This window comes from Elephas maximus, chromosome 20 (assembly GCF_024166365.1).
Source record: "Elephas maximus indicus isolate mEleMax1 chromosome 20, mEleMax1 primary haplotype, whole genome shotgun sequence".
Classification (NCBI taxonomy): domain Eukaryota; kingdom Metazoa; phylum Chordata; class Mammalia; order Proboscidea; family Elephantidae; genus Elephas; species Elephas maximus.
This window is the reverse complement of record NC_064838.1, coordinates 52,139,409-52,166,150: the sequence shown is the minus strand read 5'-3', so window position 1 is coordinate 52,166,150 and position 26,742 is coordinate 52,139,409. Positions and strand designations below refer to the sequence as shown.

At 39.4% G+C, this 26,742-nt stretch overlaps 1 protein-coding gene across 2 annotated transcripts in view; it reads left to right on the top strand.

Moving 5' to 3' along the window:
* SMARCC1 (SWI/SNF related, matrix associated, actin dependent regulator of chromatin subfamily c member 1) overlaps positions 1–26,742 on the top strand; it is a 172,249-nt gene that overhangs the window by 12,764 nt on the left and 132,743 nt on the right. For both annotated transcript variants that reach the window (XM_049863561.1, XM_049863560.1), the window contains exon 3: positions 16,361–16,446. In XM_049863561.1, the coding sequence (XP_049719518.1) occupies positions 16,361–16,446 (86 nt within the window). The remainder of the gene's footprint in view (positions 1–16,360; positions 16,447–26,742) is intronic.

Sequence of the window (26,742 nt, the reverse complement as noted above, 5' to 3'; positions counted from 1 at the left end):
CTGTTCTCAAGGGAAATGCTTTCAGGCTGTCTCCATGTAGAATGATGTTGGCTGTTGGCTTTGTATAGATGCCCTTTATTATGTTGAGGAATTTTCCTTCAATTCCTATTTTGCTGAGAGTTTTTTATCATGAATGGATGTTAGACTTTGTCGAATGCCTTTTCTGCATCAATTGATAAGATCATGTGGTTTTTGTCTTTTGTTTTATTTATATAGTGGATTACATTAATGGTTTTTCTAATGTTAAACCAACCTTGCATACCTGGTATAAATCCCACTTGGTCGTGGTGGATTATTTTTTGGTATGTTGTTGAATTCTATTGGCTAGAATTTTGTTGAGGATTTTTGCATCTATGTTCATGAGGGATATAGGTCTGTAATTTTCTTTTTTTGTGGTGTCTTTATCTGGTTTTGGTATCAGGGATATGGTAGCTTCATAGAAGGAGTTAGGTAGTATTCCATCCTTTTCTATGCTCTGGAATACCTTTAGTTGTAGTAGTGTTAACTCTTCTCTGAAAGTTTGGTGGTAGTCTACAGTGAAGCCGTCCGGGCCAGGGCTTTTTTTTTGTTGGGAGTTTTTTGATTACCTTTTCAGTCTCTTTTTTTGTTGAGGGTCTATTTAGTTGTTCTACTTCTGATTGTGTTAGTTTAGGTAGGTGGTGTTTTTCTAGGAATTCATCCATTTCTTCTAGGTTTGCAAATTTGTTAGAGTAGAATTTTTTGTAATAATCTGATATGATTCTTTTAATTTCAGTTGGGTCTGTTGTGATATGGCCCATCTCGTTTCTTATTCAGGTTATTTGTTTCCTTTCCTGTATTTCTTTATTTAGTCTGGCCAGTGGTTTATCAATTTTGTTAATTTTTTCAAAGAACCAGCTTTTGGCTTTGTTAATTCTTTCAATTGTTTTTCTGTTCTCTAATTCATTTAGTTCAGCTCTAATTTTTATTACTCGTTTTCTTCTGGTGCCTGATGGATTCTTTTGTTGCTTGCTTTCTATTTGTTCAAGTTGTAGGGACAGTTCTCTGATTTTGGCTCTTTCTTCTTTGTGTATGTGTGCATTTATCGATATAAATTGACCTCTGAGCACTGCTTTTGCTGTGTCCCGGAGGTTTCGATAGGAAGTGTTTTCATTCTCGTTGCATTCTATGAATTTCTTTATTCCCTCCTTAATGTCTTCTATAACCTAGTCTTTTTTGAGCAGGGTATAGTTCAGTTTCCAAGTATTTGATTTCTTTTCCCTGATTTTTCTGTTACTGATTTCCACTTTCATGGCCTCGTGGTCTGAGAAGATGCTTTGTGATATCTCGATGTTTTGGATTCTACAAAGGTTTGTTTTATGACCTAATATATGATCTATTCTAGAGAATGTTCCATGTGTACTAGAAAAAAAAAGTATACTTTGCAGCTGTTGGGTGGCATGTTCTGTATAAGCCTTTGAGGACAAGTTGGTTGATTGTAGCAATTAGGTCTTCCGTGTCTCTATTGAGCTTCTTTCTGGAAGTCCTGTCCTTCTCCGAAAGTGGTGTGTTGAAGTCTCCTACTATAATTGTGGAGGAGTCTATCTCACTTTTCAGTTCTGTTAAAGTTTGTTTTATGTATCTTGCAGCCCTGTCATTGGGTGCATAAAAATTTAATATGGTTATATCTTCCTGGTCAATTGTCCCTTTAATCATTATGTAGTGTCCTTCTTTATCCTTTGTGGTGGATTTAACTTTAAAGTCTATTTTGTCAGAAATATAATATTGCTACTCCTGCTCTTTTTTGATTGTTGTTTGCTTGATATATTTTTTCCATCCTTTGAGTTTTAGTTTGTTTGTGTCTCCAAATCTGAGGTGTGTCTCTTGTAGGCAGCATATAGACGGATCATGGTTCTGTATCCAGTCTGAGACTCTCTGTCTCTTTATTGGTGCGTTTAGTCCATTTACATTCAGCGTAATTGTAGATAAGTATGTGTTCAGTGCTGTCATTTTGATGCCTTTTTGTGTGTGTTGTTGACAATTTCATTTTTCCACTTACTTTTTCGTGCCGAGATGTTTTTCTTTGTAATTTGTGTGTTCCTCATTTTCATAGTAGTCGAATTTATGTTTGCTGAGTCGTTATGTTTTTCTTGGTTTTTATTTTGAGTTATGGAATTGTTAGACCTCTTTGTGGTTACCTTAATATGTACCCCTATTTTTCTAAGTAAAAACGTAACTTGTATCATCCTATATTGCCTTGTTTTCCTCTCCATACAGCAGCTCTATGCCTCCTGTATTTAGTCCCTCTTTTTGATTATTGTGATCTTTTACATAATGACTTCAATGATTCCCTGTTTTGAGCATTTTTTCTTTTTAAAATTAATCTTAATTTGTTTTTGTGATTTCCCTATTTGAGTTGATATCAGGATGTTCTGTTCTGTGACCTTGCATTGGTATCTGATATTACTGATTTTCTGACCAAACAATTTCCTGTAGCTTTCGTTTGGTTTTTGCAAATTCTCTAAAAAAGCTTTTAATTTTGATGAAGCCCAGTTTATTTTTTCTTTTGCTGCTTGTGCTTTTTGTGTCATAGCTGAGAATCCATTGTGAAATACAAGTTCCTGAAGATCTACCCCTAAGTTTTGTTCTAAGAGTTTTATGGTGTTAGCTTTTATATTTAAGTCTTTAATGTATTGGGATTTAATTTTTCTACACGTTGTGAGGTAGGAGTCCAACTTCATTCTAATGCATATTGAAATCCAGTTGTCCCAGCACCATTTGCTGAAGAGACTCTTCTTTCCCCATCAAATGAATTTGGCATCCTCAGTGAAAAGCAAGGCACCCTCATGGTACAGTGGTTAAGTACTTGGCTGTTAATTGAAAGGTCAGCTGTTCGAACCCACCAGCTACTCCGAGAGAGAAAGATGTAGTAGTCTGCTCCCATAAAGATTGCATCTTTGGAAACCTTGTTGGGCCGTTCTGCTGTGTCCTGCAGGGTCGCTGTGAGTTGGAATTGGCTTCATGGCAGTGGATTGTTGAAGATCAATTGGTCCTATATGAATTTATTTCTGGACTCTTAATTCTGTTTCATTAGCCTGTATGTCTCTCCTTAAGCCAGCATCACATTATTGTGAATACTGGAGCTTTGTAGTAAGTTTTAAAAGGGGGAAGTATGAGTCCTCCAACTTTACTTACTTATTTTTAAGATTATTTTGGTTATTTGTGGCCCCTTGCAAGTCCGTATGATTTTGACAATTGGCTTTTCCACTTCTGCAAAAAAGATTGTTGAAATTTTGATAGGCTTTGCATTGAATCTGTAGGTTGCCTTGGGTAGTATTGATATTTTAACGATATTGAGTCTTCCAATCTGTTAACATAGGATGCTTTTCATTTGTTTAGGTCTTCTTGAATTTCTTTCAGCAATGTTTCATACTTTCAGTGTACAAGTCTTAAAGGCCTGGTGATCTCCTTCTGAAAAATTAGCCCCTGAAAATGCTATGGAGCAGAGTTCTAGTCTGACACACTTGGGGTTGCCATGAGTCAGAATCAGCTCAATGGCAACTGGTTTTATTTTATTCATTTAGCTTGTATTTCCAGTGGAATTGTTTTCTGAATTTCCTTTTCGGATTGTTCATTGCTGGTATATGGAAACACACTGATTTTTGTACTAAACATTTTGCTTTAACTGATCTCTCAAATATAAATTAAAATAAATATTATTGTTTTACTGGTCTTTGTAAATGTGTTTACTTTGCTTATGTTACTTTTTGCCATCCAGATGTTTATTTTTATTCAGTCAAATATATTGATGGGTTTTTGAATCATAATTAGGAAGCTTTTTGCTATTCTAATGTTATAAAGGAGTTCAGCCACGTTTCCTTTAGTACTTGTGTAGCTGGATGCTGTTGCGTTGATTTTTTTTTTTTTTAATGGGTTTCAGTTTTTACACTTAACTCTCTGATCCATTTAGAATTTATCCTGGTATTAATCGTGGGAAGTGCATTCATTTTTTTCTTTTTTCATGTGGCTATCAGGTTATCGGGGAAACCCTGGTTATGTAGTGGTTAAACGCTACGGCTGCTAACCAAAGGGTCGGCAGTTCAGATCCGCCAGCCTCTCCTTGGAAACTCTACAGGGCAGTTCTACTCTGTCTTTATAGGGTCGCTATGAGTCGGAATCGACTCGATGGTACCGGATTTGGTTTTTTTGGTTTTATCGGGTTATTGCTATGAGTTGGAATCGACTCGACGGCACTGCGTTTGGTTTTTTTTTGGTATCAGGTTATCCCAGCAGCATTTATTAAAAGTGCTTCTTTTCCCCACTGCTTTGAGCTCAGCAAATATTAATCATTTGATTATGTGCCAAGTCCTGAGAATACAAAGAGTTCGTCCTCAGGAGGCTCACACTGTAGCAAGTTTTATGGATAGAGCCTTTGACTTTTCTAATAAGATTTTCCAGGGGAAAGGACTTTTAAACTGAGTCTGGAAAATTGAGTATGAGTTTTTCAGGTGAATGCTGGAGGATGGGATTTTCAGGCATTGGTAACAGCATGTTCAAAAGCATAAGGGGCTGAGAAAATTTGGTACTTTAAGGAAGTTGCAGATAGTTCATTCAACAAGGCCTAAGCTTTGGGTGGGTACAGCATAGTAGACAGAGATGAACTAGAATCACGTCGTGAAGGAACTTGTTTACCGTATTAAAAACAGTGGTTTTATCTTGAACTGTGATGGGGAACCACAGCATGTAGGAAATTAGAAAGTGGCTTTGGTCCATTTTGAGTTTTAGAACAATCCTTCAGAATCATTGTGAAGAATGGATTGGAAGTGGTGGAGATTGGAGACTTTGAAAGCAAGTTCTCCATGAAGAAGCTGCTCTCAGCTGTGATGAAGGCCTGTGGAAGAAGCAGTGGATTCAAAGAGGCCTGAAAGGAATTGCAAGAGTTTTAGGGGGATAGAACTTCGTGATTTTTGGTTGTGGGACTAGAACAAGAAAGAATTGACTACAGTGATTACCTTGAGCAATCAGATACCTTCAGCACTAACGGTTAGTAGCCAAGGGCTTAACTGTTTTTGCTACCCAGGGACTCTCATAGCCATGAGAAATGAGATCTCAAATTTCAAAGAAGAGACTGAACCAGAGGAAAATATTTGGTAGTTATTGCATACTGGTTTACAGTGCAATGAGTTACTTAATATGACCTTTCTAGCCATGTATGGTCTTGTAACTCCCGCAGAATGATTGGGTGGAAACTATGCAAATTATGTGCTTGTAGTCCACCAAGAGGATTCGACAGCTTGCTAATAATGCAAATAAGGTGCGTGGAACCCTAACAAGGGGATTGGTTAGTTTTGCCATGCTGCTAGGCTGGAAGCCAGTCCCAGAAGCAATTTTTGTACTTTACTGACTACCACCAAGAGGAAGAGCTGGGGTGGAGCACATTCTTTGGACCTGGGGTCCCTGCGCCAAGAGCCCCCTAGACCCAGGAGACAGAGAGATCTGTAACATTAGAGATGGCGAGAAGTGAGATGGCAAGAAGCGGCAGCAGAGGAATGGCGGTAGCAGAACTGGGGATAAGCATGAGACGACACAGTGGGTGGCCCACTGAGCAAGTGACTACAGAGCTGAGCGCCTTTGGGCAGGAGGCTTCCTGGTGGAGTGGGGTACTGGGCACTTGGTGGAGCTAAAGGACTTTGTAACAATTGCCCAAGCAGGGCAGGGACCAGGCTGAGGGGCAGAGAGCTGAGGGGCCAAGAGAGAGGCTTGCTTGCAGCCACGGCTGAGCAGCTGTCCTGACTGAAGAACTGTATCTTGAGTCGTTCCTGATGCTGAATTGTAACCTGTTACTTCCCTAATAAACCCCATAACGTGAGTATGGTCTGACAACATAGAAGTAGAGAGTGCTGTGGGAGGGATGGCTAGTGTCAGAGTTGGTAAAAAGGTTGGAGGGTAGAAGTATGTTTGACCTCCGCCTCATAGGTATCAGCCTTGGGCTGTTGGTGCTGATAATGATTCTAGAGGAGGAGGTCTGATGTCACCACGCCATTTTAAAGTATTTGTAATATATGATTTGTACTGTGTATACACACGTGCACGTATGATTTGTATTATATATACACATAAGTGTGGTTAACGCTGTGTATATGATTTATACTATATATATTAGCATTATAGTAAGTACATGCTTATAATTTACAAATAAGTTTTCAGATATTGGAGGTGTATGCTCACAATTTTTTTTATTAACAGGAACCACTGTCTCCGGATCCAAAAAAAACCCAGTGCCCTCGAGTCGATTCCGACTCATAGTGACCTTATAGGACAGAGTAGAACTGCCCCATAGAGTTTCTGAGGAGCGCCTGGTGGGTTCAGACTGCCAACCTTTTGGTTAACAGCTGTGGCTCTTAACCACTGTACCACCAGGGTTTCCCTCTCTTGGATTAAAAAAATCTCAATTAGTCAGAGAGTTTGAAAGATAAAATGTACTGATTATCTCTCTTGGATGATCAGTACATTTTATTTTCTGAACTCTGACTAATTGAGACTTTTTGGTGATTCTTTTGTTAGTGTAAAATTATTTCATATTAAAAATTTACGAGAATAGTACGAAGACCTTCCATTTTGCCTTTACTGAGAGTCCTTAATTGTTAACATCACATTTGCTTTGTTATTGTCTCTTTCTGTATGTGCATATACAGTTGATTCCCATTATTTATGAATTTGCCTACTCATGAAAATTTATTTGTGCCTCTAAAATCAGTACTTATGGCACTTTCACAGTCAGTGGAAGACACGCTCAGAGTGGTGAAAATTTGAGTTGCCCAACAGGAACTGTCCCAGCTGAGGGCAAACGAGGCGGTGCTCTGCCATTCTCCTTGTCTCAGCTTTTAAACAAGTGGCCTTTTCACAGTCTTGTTTTTGTGCTTTTTGTTGGATGTTGTGCTGATTAAAATGACCCCCATAATGCAGTGCCGAAGTGCTCTCTCCTGTGCGTAAGTGCAAGAAGGCTAGATGTGGAGAAAATATGTGTGTTGGGATGAGCTTTACTCAGGCATGAGTTACAGTGCTGTTGGCCTTGAATTCAATGTTAGTGTATCAGTAATATGGTACATCCAGAGAAAGGAAGAGGAAATCTGTCTTCTGCAAGAGTAGCCACTCTGGAATGTATTAAAGTAACATCTACAGTGTGTGATGAAGCTGTGGAAAAGTGACTAAATTTGTGGATTCATGAGATGATGACCTATTGGAAAGAACATAGGGGACAGTATTGTTGTGAGTCAGAAAGCCAAAGAGATTTACAGTCACAGGGAATGTTAAATCTTTCTCAGCTGGTTCTGTCTGGCTTGCACATTTCCAAAGATTATACAGCGTGAAGATGTTAAGCTTGGAGGTGAGGTGGGTTCTGTAGATCAGGAGACTGGTAGAATTTAGAAAATACTTGCTAAGTATTATACAGAAAGTGGATTATATGGGAGAGCAAGTTTTCAGTGTTCCACCAACCTTTTTCTTGGTGTTTATGAGGCGAGCCAGTGTTGCGAGGTTTAACCACACAATGTACTGTCCCATCCCACATCCTGTAGTTTCGTCAAAAGTAAGGTTTTAGTTAATATTTTTGTAAAATTTTAAATGTTTAATCTTTCTTTAATGTTTTTCTTTCAGGACTTCATTTGTAAACAGTCTTGTATAGAAAATATCGTGCCCAAAGACTCTCATGAAACTAGCCCTTTATTTCCCCTAGGAGCAATGATTTAGTATTCATGGTGATTTTATGCAACATGACCACTGTAAATAATGAGAATTGACTGTATATACGTATTTTTTTCTGAATCACTTGAAAGTTCCGTGTTGCTTTACCTCTAAATAACTGATTGTTTATTTCCTATTGTCTTACGTTACAAACCACTAGAACAATCAAATCAGAAACAGATGGAAGGTTTCAGTTGTTTAAAATGCTGTAATACAGTAAAACCTGTGACAGCCAGAATCTGTGTAAGGCAGAAACCTGTCAGAGAAGGACAGCTCAAATATCTTCCACTAAAATGAGCCAATAGAAAAGTGGTAAGACTGCACCCTGTCAGAGGTGGAAAACATGTGAGACCCGGAAAAACAAGGCAGTGCCACCAAGTTCTGGCTCTCGCAGCTTTCACTGTATAATATGTATCGGTTGTACTTTATCAAGTATTGTATGTCATTTAGAATAGAAATTGCATATAGCATTATAGAAAGTGTCTCATATAATGTGATTTCACGTTATTTTGGTATTCCTGATTAGAAACGTATGAGTTCATAAAGTGCCTTCAAAACTGGCATTTACAGGGAGGGGGCTTCACTTGTGGGAAATTTAACTCCTGGGAACTAAGTCATGTGTTTGCTGTAGATTTTAAAGCTTAGGCAAGAATATTTTAGGCGTACGCCTTAATTAAAAATAATTCGTGGCTTAGTGCCAATGGCACCAGATGTACTTCTCAAAATAGTGTTCAGCGTTTTCCCAAACGAAAGGGATTGATGTGTTAATGCTGTAAAGGAAGACTGGATAAGTGAGACAGTTAAAGCAAAGAATGTTTTAATGAATCATGTCAGCTATTTACCTCAAGGGTTTTTTTTCCCTGAATAGATAGTACTAGGTCACTATTTAGGCTGATTCTTTTTTTTTTTTTTTAAAGTGGAACTTTATATATTAACCTCCCAAGTCTTTCTAAATATCAAACACCTGGCTCAACATAGGGTATCGTGGGGCAATGAATTGCTTTAATATGGCCCTTCTAGCCATGGTCTTGTAGCTTCCACAAAATGATTGGGTGGGACTATGCAAATAAGGTGCTTGTGGCCCACCAAGGAGATTGGACAATTTTGCTAATGCAAATAAAGTGCATGGAACCCTTTGTAGGGTATTGGTCAGTTTTGCTATTCTGCTAGACTTAAAAAGAGCCAATCCCAGATGTTGGAGGGGGACCTTGCTACCATCAAGAAGATGATCCAGGAGCAGCACATTTTTTTGGACCCAGAGTCCTTGTGCTGAGAACCTCCTAGACCCAGGAAGCAGACAGAGCTGTGACACTAGAGTGGTGTGAGATGGCAAGTAGTGGTGGCAAGCATGGGAGAGAAACAGTGGCAGAAGAACCAGGAAACTGGTGTGAGATGGTGTAGTGGGCTTCCTGGCCCACAGAGCAAGGTGGCTACCGTGGACTTGCTGATCCACAGAGATAGAGAGCTGAGCACCTTCCAACAGGAGGCTTCCTGGCAGATTGGGGTGCCTCTGGGGACTTAGTGGTGTAGCAAAAGAACTTTGTAACACTTGCCTGAGCAGGATGAGGACCCAGGCTAAAAAGCGAGGTCCCAGACTGAGAATGAGGGCCCGGTGGCAGCAGTTGAGAAGGTGTCCTGATTGATGAACTGAATCCTGTTTCCTGAGTTGTATCCTTTTACTTCCAATTGTTCCTGATCCCTAGTTGTATCCTGTTGCTTCTCTAATAAACCTCATAATTTTGAGTATGGTCTGTTTGAGTTCTGTATGGCCATTACAACAAATTACGGAACCCAGCAGAGATATAGAGAGTGCCTGGGAGGTACGGCTGCTGTCAAAACTGGTGAAAAAGTTGGAGAGAGAGGGGTACAGCTGACCTCCTCCTCCTAGGAATCAGCTTTGGGCCAATGCCGATGTGGATTCTCTCTCCTCAAGTTAGAGGAGGCCTCACGTGCCGTTTCTGCAGGTGTGTTGTATCAAACGAGAACTGAGAAGTTAGAAAATTTGGAAAAACGTAGTATTCCATAAGACTAAAAATATATTGCATAGGCAAATGTAATATGAATTAAAACATAAAAAAAGGTGTTCACCTCCACATTAAGTGCCTGTGCACATACATAACAAACAATTTTAATGGTAAGATAGAGCCAGCTTTGTGTTCTGCCTTTTAAAGGAGATCATAAACGTCCAGGTTTTAAAACAAATCTTTAAGAACTAGAAAACTAGGAGGTCAAGTCAGAGTCCACAATAGCTGAAGATTTTAAATGTGTTCGTGAGATTTCCAAAGTTTTAAATTTGTCATTGCTCTTAAAATATATATATATAACTTGCACCGAGGGGAAAAATGAAGCATTTTGGCTGCCTGACGTATGCGCTACCATCGTATACATTCTGGAATGGACAGACTATCTTTGAGAACGTGGAACTAGAAAGTAGAACATAAAGGTTGTATATATATTGAAAGTCAACCCTTTGAGTTTGTTGAAAGTGGAATACAAACAGCCATTCAGGTGAATTGGTGTGGAAGGTTTACTTTGTACAACAATGATTTAGTTTCTTTAAAACTTCTTATTTTGAAATATACAAAAGAAAATTAGTAAAAATGTTGACTTAAATAATTATGAAGAGAACATCCATTAAACTACAACCCAGATCAGAAATAGAATATTGACAACAATCTAGAAACTCTAAGTATGCGTTCCCCAATCATAAACCCCTTTGTCCCCACAGAAGTACTCTTTTCCTTGAGGTACCATCATGTTTGTATGCACCCCTGAGCAGTATAGTGTAATTTTGTTTATTTTTAAATTTTATAAGAACGGAATCATGGTGTGTATACTTTTGTGTCTTGAGCCGTGGAGGAAGTATTTGCAAACATGAAAAAAACAAATTGAGCCAGAATGAGATAGATAGTCCAGCCATTTAGCCATATATCTGTACATAAAATAGATTATTGTAGGATAAAGAATAAATCTCTGAAAAATCTATTCAGCTAGTCTCTGGCCCTTATAATCCACTTGCAAAGGACAGAGAGCCTATATGATCTAGTGTGATCTGTTGGAGCTCAGTGGGCTGCAGAGTGCAGGCTAATATGTGGAGGCCTGTACGCCAGGAAAAGGGCTTGCTAGGTCAGGTGTTGACCAGGTCTCCAGAAAGCGGTATCACCGAAGTTAATGGCAGGTCTGTGGTCCCGTGCCATACCATGTGGATTTACAAGTAGAAACCTGAGTTTAATGGCATCATATTTCTGATTTATTTTAGTGTTTTTTTTTTTGGTTTTACTTTTTTCTCTCATCTCCTCTTTTTCCATTACTTTTTACCTTCCAACTTTACTGTGGTAGAATTGATGTACAATAAAATGGTCCATATTTAAATTGATACGGTAAATTCAAGGTAATGAATATTTTCATCACGCACGAAAGTTTCCTCATAGGCCTTTGTAATCTCTCTCCTCTCCATCCTTGTTCCGTGGCAGCTGTTGATATTACAGATTCATTTGTAGTTTCAATAAATTTTATATAGATGTTGTTGTTAGTCGCCATTGAGTTGATTCTGACTTATGGCAATCCCATGTGTGTCATAGTAGAACTGTGTTCCATAGGGTCTTCAAGGCTGTGGCCTTTCGAAAGGCCTGTCTTACAAGGCACCTCTGGAAGTTCGAACCACCAGCCTTTCGGCTAGTAGTTAAGTGCATGACTGTGCTACCCAGGGACTCCCTATATAAATCCAATTATACGGTATGTAGGTAGTCCCTGACTTATGGCGTATTTGAGTTATGAATCACACTTAAAACTGTCTTTTTTTGTACATCTTATCATTAGTAATATATACTGCTTGTAGTATTGCACCATGTAACTTGCTGATATTGTTGTTCTCTGATGTTCACTCGCAGGTGTTCAGTGTTACAATTTACTTTTCAAAACATTGCTGTATAACAGTAATGAAAAGTAAAAAAAAAAAAAAAAAGTGCTCAGCTTATGTTAGAACTGACTTACAATTAAGTCGTTGAAACAGAACCCTGTTGAAAATCAGGGACTACCTGTATATTCTTTTTTGTCTGACTTTTTTCACTCAGCATAATGGTTTTGAGATATATCCACATTGTTCCATACGTAGTTTGTTCCTTTGTGTTGCTAATTAGTATTCCATAACTAAACCACATTTTGCTTATGCTTTCACTTGTTGATGGAAATTTGGGTATTTGGGTGTTTTCTAGTTTTGAGTTATTGTAAGCAAAGCTGCTGTCAGTGTTAGTGTGTAAGTCTTCATGTTGACATGTTTTCATTTCTCTTGAGTAAATACCTAGGTGTGAAATTGTGGGATCTTAGGGTAAATAAATGTTTAACCTCTAGAAACTGCCGAACTGTTTCCTGAAGTGATGGTCAGGGCCTTGAACCGGTTTGGTCCAGCTTGACCCCTTGCTGAGAATTTGGTTTTCCACCCCAAATATACTGAATAAGAATTTACAGTTTAACAAGATCCCCAGGTGATTTGTATGTATGGGACCTTGTTAAAATGTAGGTTCTGATTCAGTATATCTGGAGTGAAAAGGCAAATTCTCAGCAGGTGGTCAAACTGGAATGAACCAGTTCAAAACCATTTTACATACACTGCCTGTAGTGTATGAGAGTTCCAGTTTGTTCACATCCTTGTCAGCACTTGATATGGTTTGTGTGTATAATTTTAGTCATTCTGGCGAGTGCATAGTAGAATCTCATTGTGATTTTACTGCATTTTTCTAGTGAATAAGGCTGTTGAGCATTTTTATGTGCTTATTGACAGTACATCTTTTTTTGTGAATTGTCTTTTTTTTTTTTAGTTTCTCATTCAACAGTTTATGCACAAATTGTTTCATGACATTGGTTGAATTCCCCAGTGTGTCAGCACTGTCCCCCTTTCCATCCTGGGTTCTTTGTTTTCATCTGTCAAAAAGCAAAGACGAGAGGGCAGGAAGAGACAGGAAAGCTGAACAAATGGAAAAGTGAATTGTCTTTTAAAGTCATTTTTTGGGAGGAGGTTGAGTGTGGGTCTCCAAGACCACCCTCATGTTTGAAGATTCACTAGGACGTCTCATGGAACTTGGCATATACTTGTACTCTGGGCTAAGATGATAGTAGGGATACACGGCCAAATCATATGGGAAAAAGACACAGGTGGAATCTAGAGGAACCCATGTAAAATCTTATGCTCTCTCCCTCCCGTGAAGGGGTCACACAGAGTACATTATTTTCCCAGCAACAAAAATATGGCAACATTTAATGGGATCTTTCTGCTCGGGGAAGCCTATTAGAGACTCCCTGCCCTATATTTTTATTGAGGACTGGTTATATAAGTACCTCTGCCTAGCATATACCAAAATTCCAGACTCCCAGAAGAAAACCAGGTCGTCTTCATAAATGATATTGTTTGGACAAATATCTAGGCATAGTGAACCACCCGTACCCCTTAACTGTTGATAAGAAACACTTTGAGGGTCAAATTCTAAGACTCCAGCCAAAGGCCAACTTTGCAAAGAGGCTTTACCAAGGATATTAGCCTCAGGCCTGCTGTGTTAATTCTTCCCTGCACAGTAGTTTGTCTCTTTCTTTCTTTTATTCGTAAATACCTATGTAGCAAAACAAGGAGCCCTCATGGTGCGTTGGTTAAGCGCTCGGCTGCTAACCAAAAGAAGGGTTGGTGGTTTGAACCCAGCAACTGCTCCACAGGAGAAAGATGTGACAGTCTGTTTCCATAAAGATTATAGCCTTGGAAATTCTGTGGGGCGCTTCTTCTCTGTCCTGTGGGGTGGCTATGATTTAGAATCGACTTGACGGCAATGGATTTTTGGTAGGTAACATTTGCCGTTCCAGAATTCTTCACTTTTACGATACAGTGACATTGTGTTTTTCATGTTGTGCAACCATCGCCGTTATCATCTCCAGATTTTTCCATCACCCTTAATGGAAGCTCAGTGTCCCCTTTCACGTTCATTTTTTTAAATTCATTTTTTGTTGTTGAGAGTATACACAGCAGAGCATACAATTCAAGGATTTCTGCATGTACAATTCACTGACTTTTTTTATTCTTAAGTTGTACAGCCATTCTCATTCTCCTTTTCCAAATTGTTCCTCCCTCATTAGCATAAACTCACTGCCCCCTAAGCTTCCTATCTAACTTTTTGAGTTGCTGCTGTCAGTTTGATCCCATCTAGATAGTTCTTTACAGTTTGATCCCATCTAGATAGTTCTTTAAAAGAGCATGATGCTCAAGGCAGACATTCTTTACTAATTAAGCTGGTCTATTATTTGATTTATAGGGGATGTTTTTGGTTTAAGGTTTAAAGATTATCTCAGGGCAATAGTTTCAGAGGTTAATCCAGCCTGAATGGCTCCAGAAAGCCTCCACACTTTGAAATTCTCTTGTGCGTTTTCCCCTTTTGATCAGAATTCTTTTATAGAATCTTCGATCAGAATGTTCAGTAATGGTAGTTGGGCACCATCCAGTTCTTCTGGCCTCATGGCAAAGGAGGCAAGTTGCTCTTGGAGGCAGTTAGCCACAGATTCCATATCCACCCCCCGATTCCTGACTCTCCTTCCTCTGTTGCTCTAGGTGAATAGAGACCAATTGTTGTACCTTGGATGGCAGCTTGCAAGCTTTTAAGACCTCAGGCACTACACAAAGGACTAGGAGGTAGAACAGAAGCACTAAAAATTGTATTAGGCCTATTAAATTCGTTTGTCTGCCCCATGAAATCATGACCATAAACCTCTAAACCAAGAAACCGATCCCATGAGGTGTTTGGTTATTTATAAGCAGCCTCAGTAGCGGCTCTTTGTTGTTGTTAATATATTGCACACCATTTGCCAATTAAATTTTTTCAGGTGTATAGCTCATTGACATCACTTACATTAATTGTCTGGGACATCTTTAAGGATGTTTTTCTTGTATTTTATTACTGGAACTAGTGCCCATGACAGGTTCACCAGTCTCCATCTTTCCTTAATTCAGATCTTACCACTGGATAATTGAAGGTGTCAGGTTTCTACTTTTTCATTCTTTTTACCAGTCTCTGTAGTGGCTTATAGAAGTGATTTTTGTGTCTTAAGTATAAACCTGGTAACGATTTAATTTCTCAAGTTTAATATCTATCAAGAAATTGACCTTTCCTTGAATTGTGTATATAATTTTTTTGTTGTTGTTGTTCTGGTCTGCTCAATATGTATGTCTCAGCATGGATCTGGATTTTTAAGTGGTTTCAATACAGTTGAATTGGTGAGAATTTTTATGCAGCACGTACATTGTGGGTCATTCTGCTGAATACTGGTGTTACAGATTTGAGTAAGACACTGTTCCTGTCCTCAAGGTGTTAACAGCCCAGACCAATGTATAAACCAGTCATTTCAGTACTGTGTTGTGAGTGGTGCAGTGTTGATGGGGCTTCACGGAACACTTCTTGTAGCAGAACTTAGTCTCATTCTGGTCTTTGTTAGGTCTCCGCCTAGCACATTATTGTACTTTAAGATGCCAACACTATAAAATTGTAATGCTTGTGCATTTTTAAAGATAAGTAACAAGTTGTCAGTGGATCTGAATTGTACCCAGATACATTTTTTAGGAATACATAATGGAACATTTGGGATGTACTGTGTATAGCGTTGAGCCAAAGTGTGGAGTTAGGCAAAAAAGTAGGAACTCAGAGAACCCATGTATTTAAAAAGTGACAGGTTAACCAGACTGACTTGGAGGGTGTAGATGGCAGTTTGACTTAGAAGATATCCTCTTAGTGATTCTTAATATTTGGTATCGTGCAGTTCTTTTCAATCTATTATTTTGTAATAACAGTTTTCAAAGGAAAAAAAGGATGGTGTGTTTCTGTCACTTTCTTTTGCTTAGTCTATTTGATGCTGAGTTTATATTGCTTTTATTTCTGTAATGTGGAAGTCATTCAGCATTTATTTGAGCTATACTTTTATAATCCTAATCCTTGGAGCCCTGGTGGTGTAGTGGTTAAGAGCTCAAGCTGTTAACCAGAAAGTGGGCAGTTCAGATCCGCCAGCTACTCCTTGGAAACCCTTTGGGGCAGTTCTGTCCTGTCCTGTAGGGTCACCATGAGTCGGAATTGACTTCATGACAGCGGGTTTTTATAACCCTTGGAGTACAAGCTGTTTTTAAAATTATGGGTACAAATTTACATATATAGTAGTTAAGTATGTAACTATACCATGTTTTATCATTAAAGTATTATAACAAAATGCAAGTAGCATTTTTCTGTAACTTAAATGGGGAAAAATGTCTTGGTATACAAATATTTCTTCTTTTACGGGAAAACTGTATTGAAAATTATGTGTGGCTATAATTTTATATGTTTTAAAATCTGCCACTGAAGTTCGTATTATATTACTATTCTGTCCATTAGTGTTTCTTGTTGAAACATTTTGATTTATCTTTTATAAGTGTTGTTTCTCACCAACTGTTTTCTTGAAGAATAATGTTAATAGAATTTAAAAAGAAATTTTTTTTATCCACTTATAGAAAAATGTCTTTATGCCTCATTTGGTTCCACAAAGTATTTAAGGAAGTTACTAAATTAGCAGTTGTTGTATTTTTGAGTTTATAAACTCAGAATTCAGATTTTTTGTCAGTACCTCTGTTTTTCTCATGTGTAACTTCTGTCGTTCTTAGGCAAAATGCTTCATGGATTTCAAAGCTGGAGGCACTTTGTGTCATGTTCTTGGGGCTGCTTACAAGTATAAGAACGAACAGGGATGGTAAGTTTTGTATTTATTTGCAATTTTGATGTGATGTTTAAGTTATTTAATGTTAAGTTCTGTTTCTTTGTATTGTGTTAGAAAACTCTGTAAGCACGTTATGATTTAAGTGCAAAGTAGGTTGTGTTCCATCAGGGGCCCTTGTTTAATTTGCCTGTAGCCAAGAAAAATATCGAACTACTATTGTATTAATTAGGCAAGCCATTTCTCATATATGGTTGTGTATAGATAGCGTGTAGTTGTATTCAGCATTAGATGTATAACTTCGTTTTGTTCTTTAATAACCCTTTCAAAACTCATTTGTTTTCTCCTTTTAAGTTTGTGTTGGTGCTGTGTGTTTTTACTAATGGGAAATGTGTTGATTCAAGGATCAATTCAGAATTTTTGTTACGAGTTACAGATTTTGATAGATATTCCGAGGGACCCCACGTGGCCCAGCAGACCCTTGAGGTAGTAAATATTGGCGATATGAGGCAAGGATAAGACCGTTTTACTTTAGTTTTTTAATTTTATTTTATGAAAAATTTCAAAACGTGAGGTAATACATGAAGACACCTGGCAAAGACTGCACATAAATTTTATTCTAGTCTCCTCCTTCTTAGCCTTTTTCATGAAACTTTTTGAAACATGGTGTACTACATACATTTTGACATTTCTAAAACAGAGGAATATACCAGAAAAAAACAGTGGTTCTGCAAAACTGGGATAATACCTATAGCATACCTCCAGCGAACATGAAAATACACAAGGGGATAAAATTGCATAGGTCAAGCTTTCTGCCCAAGTAAATGAAAACCAAAGGGTTTGTATCTCAGGAAAATTACAATTACAGTGTATTCTTCATTATTGCAAAAGGAGTACTTACAGCTAAGAAGCAAGAACAGCAGTCCGGTGATACTGCAGGACTGCTCACAGTAGAGCGTTCCTGCTGCTACGTGTGGAAGCAACCAGTGGGGCCTGAAAATGAATGTGAGCTAAGAATAACTTACAGGGATTCGTGTCTCTGGAAAATTAGCACTGCAGTTTATTGGAAAGGCAGTACTTACAGTTCAGAGGCAAGAAAAGCAGTCCTGGAACATTGCAGGGCAGCAGCTCAAAGCTGAGCAGGGCCCCTGTAACACCTAGAAGCAATAAATGGCATTAGGGAAAAAATGGCAACTGTGAATGAATGAAAGCTAGGAGTAGCTTATTCTTGTGATAAATATGTTCTTATGAGAATGCAGTAGCCAGGAAATGTACTGAGGAGGCTTATCTCACAAAAAAGGCAAATCAGACAAGAGTTTAGCAAATTCACACATGCAGTATGCGTCACCTAATACAATACCCAATCAACACAATAATGGGGCCGCCACTCCGGTTTCTTCTGTTTCATGCAGTTAAAAAGGCACCAACCTTGAGGCTAATGCACTAAAACCAGGATACCACCTTACCAAAGAACTCCAGGGCCAGAAGAAAGTGGGCACCTGTATATCCTGCAGGTTATGAAAGGGTTTTAAACTCCTTTTGTTAGACTCCTTGAATATTGTTGTTATCGTTAGGTGCCTTCAAGACAATTCTGACTCAGTGACCCCATGTGTCAGAGTTGAACTGCCTCATAGATTTTTCTTGGTGGTAATCTCTACAGAATCTGATCACTGGGCCTTTTCCCTGTGGAGCTGCTGGCGGAATTCGAACTGCCAACCTTCCAGTTAGCAGCCAAGCTCTGAACCGTTTGTGCCACCAGGGCTATGTTTTGTGAGATTGTGATGTATGTTATATACAGGATGTGGGGTTTACAATTAATGTTGTTGTTATTAGTTGCCAGTGTGTTTATTCTGACTCGTGGTGACCCCATGTGCAGAGTAGACCTGTGCTCCATATGGTTTTCAAGGCTGTGACCTTTTGAAAGTGTATCTTCAGGCTGGTCTTCTGAGGCACCTCTGGGTAGGTTTGAACCACCAGTCTTTATGCAAGTAGTCGAGTTTGTGCCACCCAGCTGCCCACAATTAACTTTACCCAAAGATTTTGGTCTTTGTCCTTGGTTTCTGAGAGAATCTCTAAAGCCTTAGACTTCCCCAGTGATTGAAGATTGTTACCCATGACGGCTCCAGATCATACCTATGCTAATGAGTTCAGTCTGGGGTAGGGGCTGGCCATGCCAGAAAGGTCTACCATGTGATGTCAGCCTGACCTCAGGGAAAGGGGAAACTGAAGGTTGAGTTTAACCATTTGGGCAATGGTTAGATCAAATCTGTCTGCTTCATGAGACCTCAGTAAAAGCTCTGGATACTGAACCTCCATGAGCTTCCTTGCTCGTGATAGATATCAGTGTGCGGAGAAGGGTTGTACCTTTGGGACATGGAAGTCCTACGCTGAGAACCTTCTTAGACCTCATCCATTTTTATCCTTTTTGCTATCATGAAACTCTTAGTATAGTGCTTCCTTGAGTTGTGTGAGTCATTCTAGTGAATTATCATACCCGAGGGAATAATGGGAACCCTAAAATTTGTAGCCAGCAGATCAGAAATGAAAGGGACCTGGGGACCCCTGAGCTTACGACTGGCATCCTGAGGGAATACAGGGAACCCCGAAATTTGTTGCCAAGAGGTCGTAAGTAGAGGGTCCCTGGGGAGCCCTGAGCTTACGGCTGGTATCCTGAGGAGGTAGCAGCAAACCACAGATTGTAGCCAGCAGGTCACAAGTGAAATGTTGTGGGGACCTTCAGGCTTATGGTGGTGTCTGAACTCTGGAGCAGACTTCACAATCTGGATACCTGTGCCCTCGAACTTGTGAGATATGACCAGTCTCTGGTGGTTATGGTAAGAGGAGATATGGCATTTGCATTTGGTATCAGAACAGAATTGAACTGATCATTCAGTGGTTTTAAATGTTCTTACCAGCTGGCTTTCAGGGGTCATCTAATCTGCCATCCTCAGGATCAGGATCAGGACATAGATCCTAGAAGTACAGATCCTTGCCCAGGTCAGTGGTGGAGCTAGACTAGAATCCCTGTTGTTCCCACAATTTTGCTTCTCCCCTCACTCTTCCTTTTCTGTTTTCTAGTCCTTTTTCTTCCTTTTCTTTCCTAAACTCGGGGGCTGCCATACCGTTGGGAAATTCAACTGCTGGGACTACTGAGTATTTAATGATGATGGTGCTGAGTTTGAGGGTGGTGAGGGAGCTACCTCACAGGGCCTGGAGTCTATGTACTTGAAGTTGTTTGATGGTTTCAGTTGTGTTGTCTGTTTGCAATTTATACTCTTAGAAAACCAAACCAAACCCATTGCTGTCGAGTCGATTCCAACTCATAGCAACCCTATAGGATTCCCAGGGAGCACCTGGTGGATTCGACCTGCCGACCGTTTGGTTAGCAGCTATAGCTCTCAACCACTATACCACCAGGGTTTCCTTTATACTCTTAGCATCATCTAATGTGGGTATTTTAATTTCAAAGTTAAGCTAACTCGGTACATGATAACTGGGAAATGCAAATATTCAGTTCGGTAATCAGGACAAGTTTATATAGTATACAGTTTATTTATAATAAGTAGATAAATAGATGTAGGCTTTTGTGTGCATGTGCTGGAACTTTTTACATATTGGTGGTGGTGGTAGGTGTCGTCGAGCCGGTTCTGACTCATAGTGGCCCTCTGCACAACAGAACAAAACACTGCCCGGTCCTGCGCCATCCTTATAGTCATTGTTATGCTTGAGCCCATTGTTGCAGCCACTGTGTCAGTCCACCTCATTGAGGGTCTTCCTCTTTTCCACTGACCCTGTACTCTGCCAAGCATGATGTCCTTCTCCAGGGACTGATCCCTCCTGACAACATGTCCAAAGTATGTAAGACACAGCCTCGCCATCCTTGCCTCTGAGGAGCATTCTGGCCGCACTTCTCCCGAGACAGATTTGTTTGGTCTTTTGGCAGTCCATGGTATATTCAATATTCTTTGCCAGCACCACAATTCAGATGCGTCAACTCTTCTTCAGTCTTCCTTATTCATTGTCCAGCTTTCACATGCATATGACGTGATTGAAAATACCATGGCTTGGGTCAGGCGCACCTTAGTCTTCAGGGTGATATCTTTGCTCTTCAACACTTCGAAGAGGCTCTTTGCAGCAGATTTGCCCAATGCAATGCGTCTTTTGATTTCTTGACTGCTGCTTCCATGGCTGTTGATTGTGGATCCAAGTAAAATGAAATCCTTGACAACTTCAGTCTTTTCTCTGTTTGTCATGATGTTGCTCATCGGTCCAGTGGTGAGGATTTTTGTTTTCTTTATGTTGAGGTGTAATCCATACTGAAGGCTGTGGTCTTTGATCTTCATTAGTTAGTGCTTCAAGTCCCCTTCACTTTCTGCAAGCAAGGTTGTGTCATCTGCATAACGCAGGTTGTGAATGAGCCGTCCTCCAACCCTGATGCCCCTTTCTTCTTCATATTGTCCAGCTTCTCATATTATTTGTTTAGCATACAGATTAAATAGGTATGGTGAAAGAATACAACCCTGACGCACACCTTTCCTGACTTTTAATTAGTTAAATGAATATGAGTTTGTTGTTATCAAAGGTAGCTTTTGCTCTTTAGTTCCTTTTCTCGCTCCCACCAGGGTGTTTCCTGACCTAAGACAAACAGCATCCCTGATTTGGAATAACCTGTGGAACCAAACCCATTGCTGTCGAGTCATCTCCAACTCATAGTGACCATACAGCACAGAGTAGAACTGCCCTACAGGATTTCCAAGGCTGTAATCTTTACAGAAGCTGACTGTCACATCTTTCTCCCAAGATCTCTGGTGGGCTGAGTGCTCAACCACTCTGCCATCAGGGCCCCTTTGACTTGTAATAAATCCATTGTCATCAGCTGAATTCCAACTCATAGCAACTGCATATGACAGAGTAGAACACCCCATACGGTTTGCAAGGGCGTACATCTTTATGGAAGCAGAATGCCACATCTTTGTCCTGTGGTGCAGCTGGTGGGTTCGAATTGCCTACCTTTTGGCTAGAAGCTGAGTGCTTAACTACTGTGTCACCAGGGCTCCTTTGACATGGAATAAACCCATTGCTATTGAATTAATTCCGACTCAAAGTGACTCTAGGACAAAGTGGAACTGCCATGTGGTGTTCCCAAGGCTGTAAATCTTTATGGAAGTAGAATGCCACACCTTTCTCCGTTGTAGTGGCTGGTGGGTTCGAACCACAAATCTTTTGGTTAGAAGCTGAGCACTTAACCACTGAGCAACCAGGGCTCCTTTGACTTGAAATACCAAAACCAAACCCGTTGCCGTTGAGTCGATTCTGACTCATAGCAACCTTATAGGACAGAGTAGAACTGCCCCATAGAGTTTCCGAGGAGCGTCTGGTAGACTCAAACCACCCACCTTTTGGTTAGCAGCCGTAGCTCTTAACTGTTACGCCACAAGGGTTTCCTAACTTAGAATCGTAGGGTACAAACTCCCTGATGTTGACTCTGGATTCCCATTTGGAACTCTTTTCTGTGTTTTATTGTTCGGCTTGTATGGCAAGTCCTGACCTGGACTCTTGTGAGTCTCAAAGTAAAATGGTTTTTCCTAGGTCATATATTGGAATTCACTTTGCATCCCCAGTGGCAGCACGGTGAAATAGTAAAAAAAAAAAATTATTTGTTTTGTTGTTGTTGAGAATATACACAGCAAAATACCAATTCAGCAGTTTCTGCATGTACCCATTAGTGACATTGGTTGCATTCTTTGAGCTGTGCAAGCATTCTCACCCTCCTTTTCATAGTTTTTCCTCCTCCATTGACATAAATTTACTGTCCCCGAAGGTTCCTGTCTAATCCTTCAAGTCGCAGTTGTCAGTTTGCTTCCATATAGATAATTCTTAAAGGAGCATATGCTCAAGGCAGGCATTTTTTACTATTTAAGCTAAACTGTTGTTTCGTTCTAAGAAGAATTCAGGGGAAATTTTTGGTTTAAGGTTTAAAGATTATCTCAGGGCAATAGTTTCAGGGGTTCATCCACCCTCCATGGCTCCAGTAAGTCTGGAGTCCATGAGAATTAGAAATTCTCTTCTGCATTTCCCCCCTTTTGATCAGGATTCTTTTGTAGAATCTTTGATAAAAATGTTCAGTAACAGTAGCTTTCCAGTTCTTCTGGTCTCACGGCAAAGAAGGCAGTTGTTCATGGAGGCAGTTAGTTGCACAGTCCACATCATCCTCCAGCTCTTGACTCTCCTTCTTCCTCTGTTGGTCCAGGTGAATGGACACGATCTGTTTTGCCTTGGGAAACCCTGGTGGCCTAGTGGTTAAGTGCTACAGCTGCTCACCAAAGGGTCGGCAGTTCGAATCCGCCAGGCGCTCTTTGGAAACTCTATGGGGCAGTTCTGCTCTGTCCTATAGGGTCGCTATGAGTTGGAATCGACTTGACAGCACGGGGTTTGGTGTTTTTGGTTTTGGTTTTGCCTTGGACGGCAGCTTATAAGCTTTTAAGACCCCAGGCATTACGCATCGAGCTAGAAGGTAGAAAGAGCACTAACAAATTACTAGGCCAGTTAACTGGGATGACCTGTGAAACCATGACCCTAAACCTCAAACCAAAAAAAAACCAAATCCCATGAGGATTTTGGTTTTACATAAGCAGCCTCAGCAACCACCCCTTTTTTTTGTCATTGTTGTAAATATGTCTATCACACAACATATGCTAATTTAACTTTTTACAGGTATAGAACTTATTAACAGCAATTACAGTAGTCAACTGTGCAATCCTACCCTTAATCAATGTGATATTTCCATCACTGTTAACCCACAATGAAATATTTTTATCCGAAAGGATTTAGGTGGTTTAGAAAGATACGTAAGATTTTAAAAAGCTTCTTAGGTTAAAAATGGAATCAAAAAGGAAGTAAAGGATAGGAATAGAGACTTTAAAAGGATACAGGAATAAGAATTTTTCCTTATCTTTTTACTTAGGTTGTACCAGAATTACCCCCTTTCAGATATAATTACACACCCAGGGGCAGTGCTCCCCCTCCCCCATCCCCTGTGACTTACACACTTGTGAGTGGATCACCTGCACTCTTGACAGTGCATATTTTAGTAACTTTCCACCTTATTTCTGATGCACCTTTATAGTAAGAAACCTGAAAACAAGCCACTAGGAACTTCCTTAAGACGGTAATCTAAGCTGAAATAGACTTAATTTATTACTGAGTGGTAGTGCATGTTTAAGGAGAGATGATACCGTTCATTTTTGTTATTTTAATTGTAAGAGTAATTCGTGAATACATACTTTAAGAAAGTTCACAGAACTGCAGCATATGAAGTAAAAGTTATGTCTGTTCTCTTCCCTGCTGTGTGTCCCTTCTGTGTTAGTTAAGCACTGTTAACAGGTATTTATATTCTTCCAAATCTCTTCCTGCACTTTTACGTTTATATGAATTTAATTTTATTATTTTAGGTAAATGGCACCACACTGTATGTGTTCTGTAATGGCTTTTCTTTAGACGTATTGTCAGTATGGCAATCTTTCTCTGTGGATACATCATCATCTTTTTCTTATTTTTAATTGTCTGTTTAGTGTTTAATGCCATAGTGTGCCCTGTTTTATACAAGACCAGGAGTCTGGGGTGGAGGTGTGCATTTTATGTTCACTCTGTGTTCTTTGGAAACCCTGGTGGCATAATGGTTAAGTGCTGTGGCCGCTAACCGAGAGGTCAGCAATTAGAATCCGCCAGGCGCTCCTTGGAAACTCTATGGGGCAGTTCTTCTCTGTCCTGTAGGGTCACTATGAGTTGGAACTGACTCGATGGCAGTGTTTTTTTTAGGTGCATGGTAAGTGTATCTGACAAATTCCTAATGCTGTCCTTGGTGGGTCTGTCAGTTATCTGTTGCTACAATAATTCTGTGGAATAAACAAATATAAAACTTCAGTGGCATGCAACAGTAGACTTTCATTTTTGTTGAGAGTCTGTGGGTCAGCTGGGCAGCTCTGATCTTCGTTGAACTTGGTTAATCTCAACTGGGCTCATTTATGTTCTACTGTTAGCTGGAAGGTCCCCTGGAGGTTGTGTGATCTAGTACAGCTTCAGTAGGGTGACCTGCCTCTGCTTCATGTGGTCTCTCATCCTTGAGCAGGCTGGCCCAGGCTGCATCTTGTGGTGGAGGCAGAGGTGTCTAGACAGAACGGAAGTGTGGAAGACCTAGTCTTGGAACTGGCACATCTTCACTTTTATTGCACTCTCTTGGCCAGAGCAAACCATAAGATCGCCCAAATTTAGATGAGAAGGGACTAGGGGATTGCAGGGCAAAGGAAGAGAGTTATAGAGAAACCATTTAATTGCATTGGTGTACTCAGTCTACCTCACTAGGTTAACGTATGTTTTTGGTTTCAATTAAAAAAAAAAAAAACCATTGCCGATGAGTCAATTCTGACTCATAGCGACCCTATAGGACAGAGTAGAACTGCCCCATAGAGTTTCCAAGGAGTGCCTCGTGGATTCAAACTGCAGACCTTATGGTTAGCAGCCACAGCATTTCACCACTATGCCACCAGGGTTTCCATGGTTTCAATAGCAGTTGCAAATCATCTTCCAACAAAGCTGTACTGTGTTATCATCCCACCAGCAATATATTGTGGGTTCCTTTTTCCCTGTGACTCGCCAACAGTGTATTTGTGTTACCTCACCCTTTGATCTTTATCAATCTATGATAGATTAAAATACATAATTTTAGTTTTAATTTGCATCTGTATTATGGATAGGCTTAAACATCTTTCCATATTATAACAAGCAATTCTTATTTAAATGTTCTTGATAATTTCAAAATAAGTCAGATAAAACCTTTCTACTCAAGATTATGCCATATTTATCTGACTTCTTTATTCCACTACCAATATATTTTAAATACTTCTTTTATGTACATAGCATACTACTGATTCAGGAACATTTTAATCTGTCATGTTATTAAATCATCGCTTGGCAAACCAATTTAGATTTTTATTATAGAAAACAATATACAGAATCATGTGTCACTTAATGTCAAAGTATGTTCTGTGAAATAGGACGTCATGTGAATTGGACATTGTGCAAACACCATAGCATATACAGGCACTCCCTGGATTTTGAACGAGTTCTGTTCTTAAGTCTGTCTTTAAGTTTAATTTGTACATAGGTCAGAGCAGTTAGATATGGTTCATATTTAATGTCAGTCAAATGTTTGTCTTAGTATATAGCATACAGTGTACCTATGTGCGAAAACATTAAACACTTGCAGATACACAAAAACATCTTTAGTATAATAATAATAATGTTTTGATGTGCATTGCAAAGTAGTGCCCATTTTATTTATGAACCATTGTGTGTGCCTCAAAATTTTAATATAATCCACTTATGGGGGTTGGTTTGTAACTACGGGTTGTACGTAAGTCACATGTTCCTAACTCGGGGTCTGCCTGTATGATCTTACGGGACCATGGACGTATATCTGGTTGGACGTTGCTTGAGTGGATGTTATGCAGCACGTGTCTGTGTGTGTGTATGTAAGTAGTGCTATGAACTATTTACTGTCACCCATCTTCAACTTTGTGTAATTTCACCTGTAAACATTTTACTATGTGTTTCTAAAATCAGACTTCTTGAAAAAATCGCATAACCACAGTGGCATTATCACAACTAAGAAAATGAACAGTAATTAGTAATTCCTCAGTATTATCAGATATCCACTTAGTGTTCATACTTTCCTGATGGTCTTGTGAATGATTTTTTTTATCTCGTTTGATCAGTGTCCAAACAAGGTTCACGCATTGTGTTTGGTTGATACGACTCTTGTCTCTTAAAAAATATGTAATTTCCCTTTCCACTCCGTCTTTCCCTTGGAAGTTATTTTTTAAAGAAAATTAGGTTTGTCTTGTAAGAGTTGCCCATGTTCTGGATTTGTGAATGTGTCTCCAGGATATCATTTAACACGGTCTCCTAAATTTGTAGTAAATTGGTGGTTATATCTAGAGGCTTGATATTATTTAGCGCAATGTTTTTAGCAACAATACTTAATAGATGGTGTTGTGTTCCTCTATCCAGAGGCACAGGTGTGATTGTTTTTCTTTGTGATGGGCAGACATTGATGTTCATTGTCTAGAGTCATTATTTCATTATGTTGAATTTGTTATAACTTCACAAAACGGATGTAATTTTGAAAATTGGAATGTAGACATTCTAATGTGTAGATATAGATCCTTAATATTATTGTGATCATTTCTTATTGTTAAAAGAATGATTTTCTGTCATTTCTTCATTAGCTGGAATATTTTTGTATAGAGAATCTTCACTCATTAGTAATTGGTT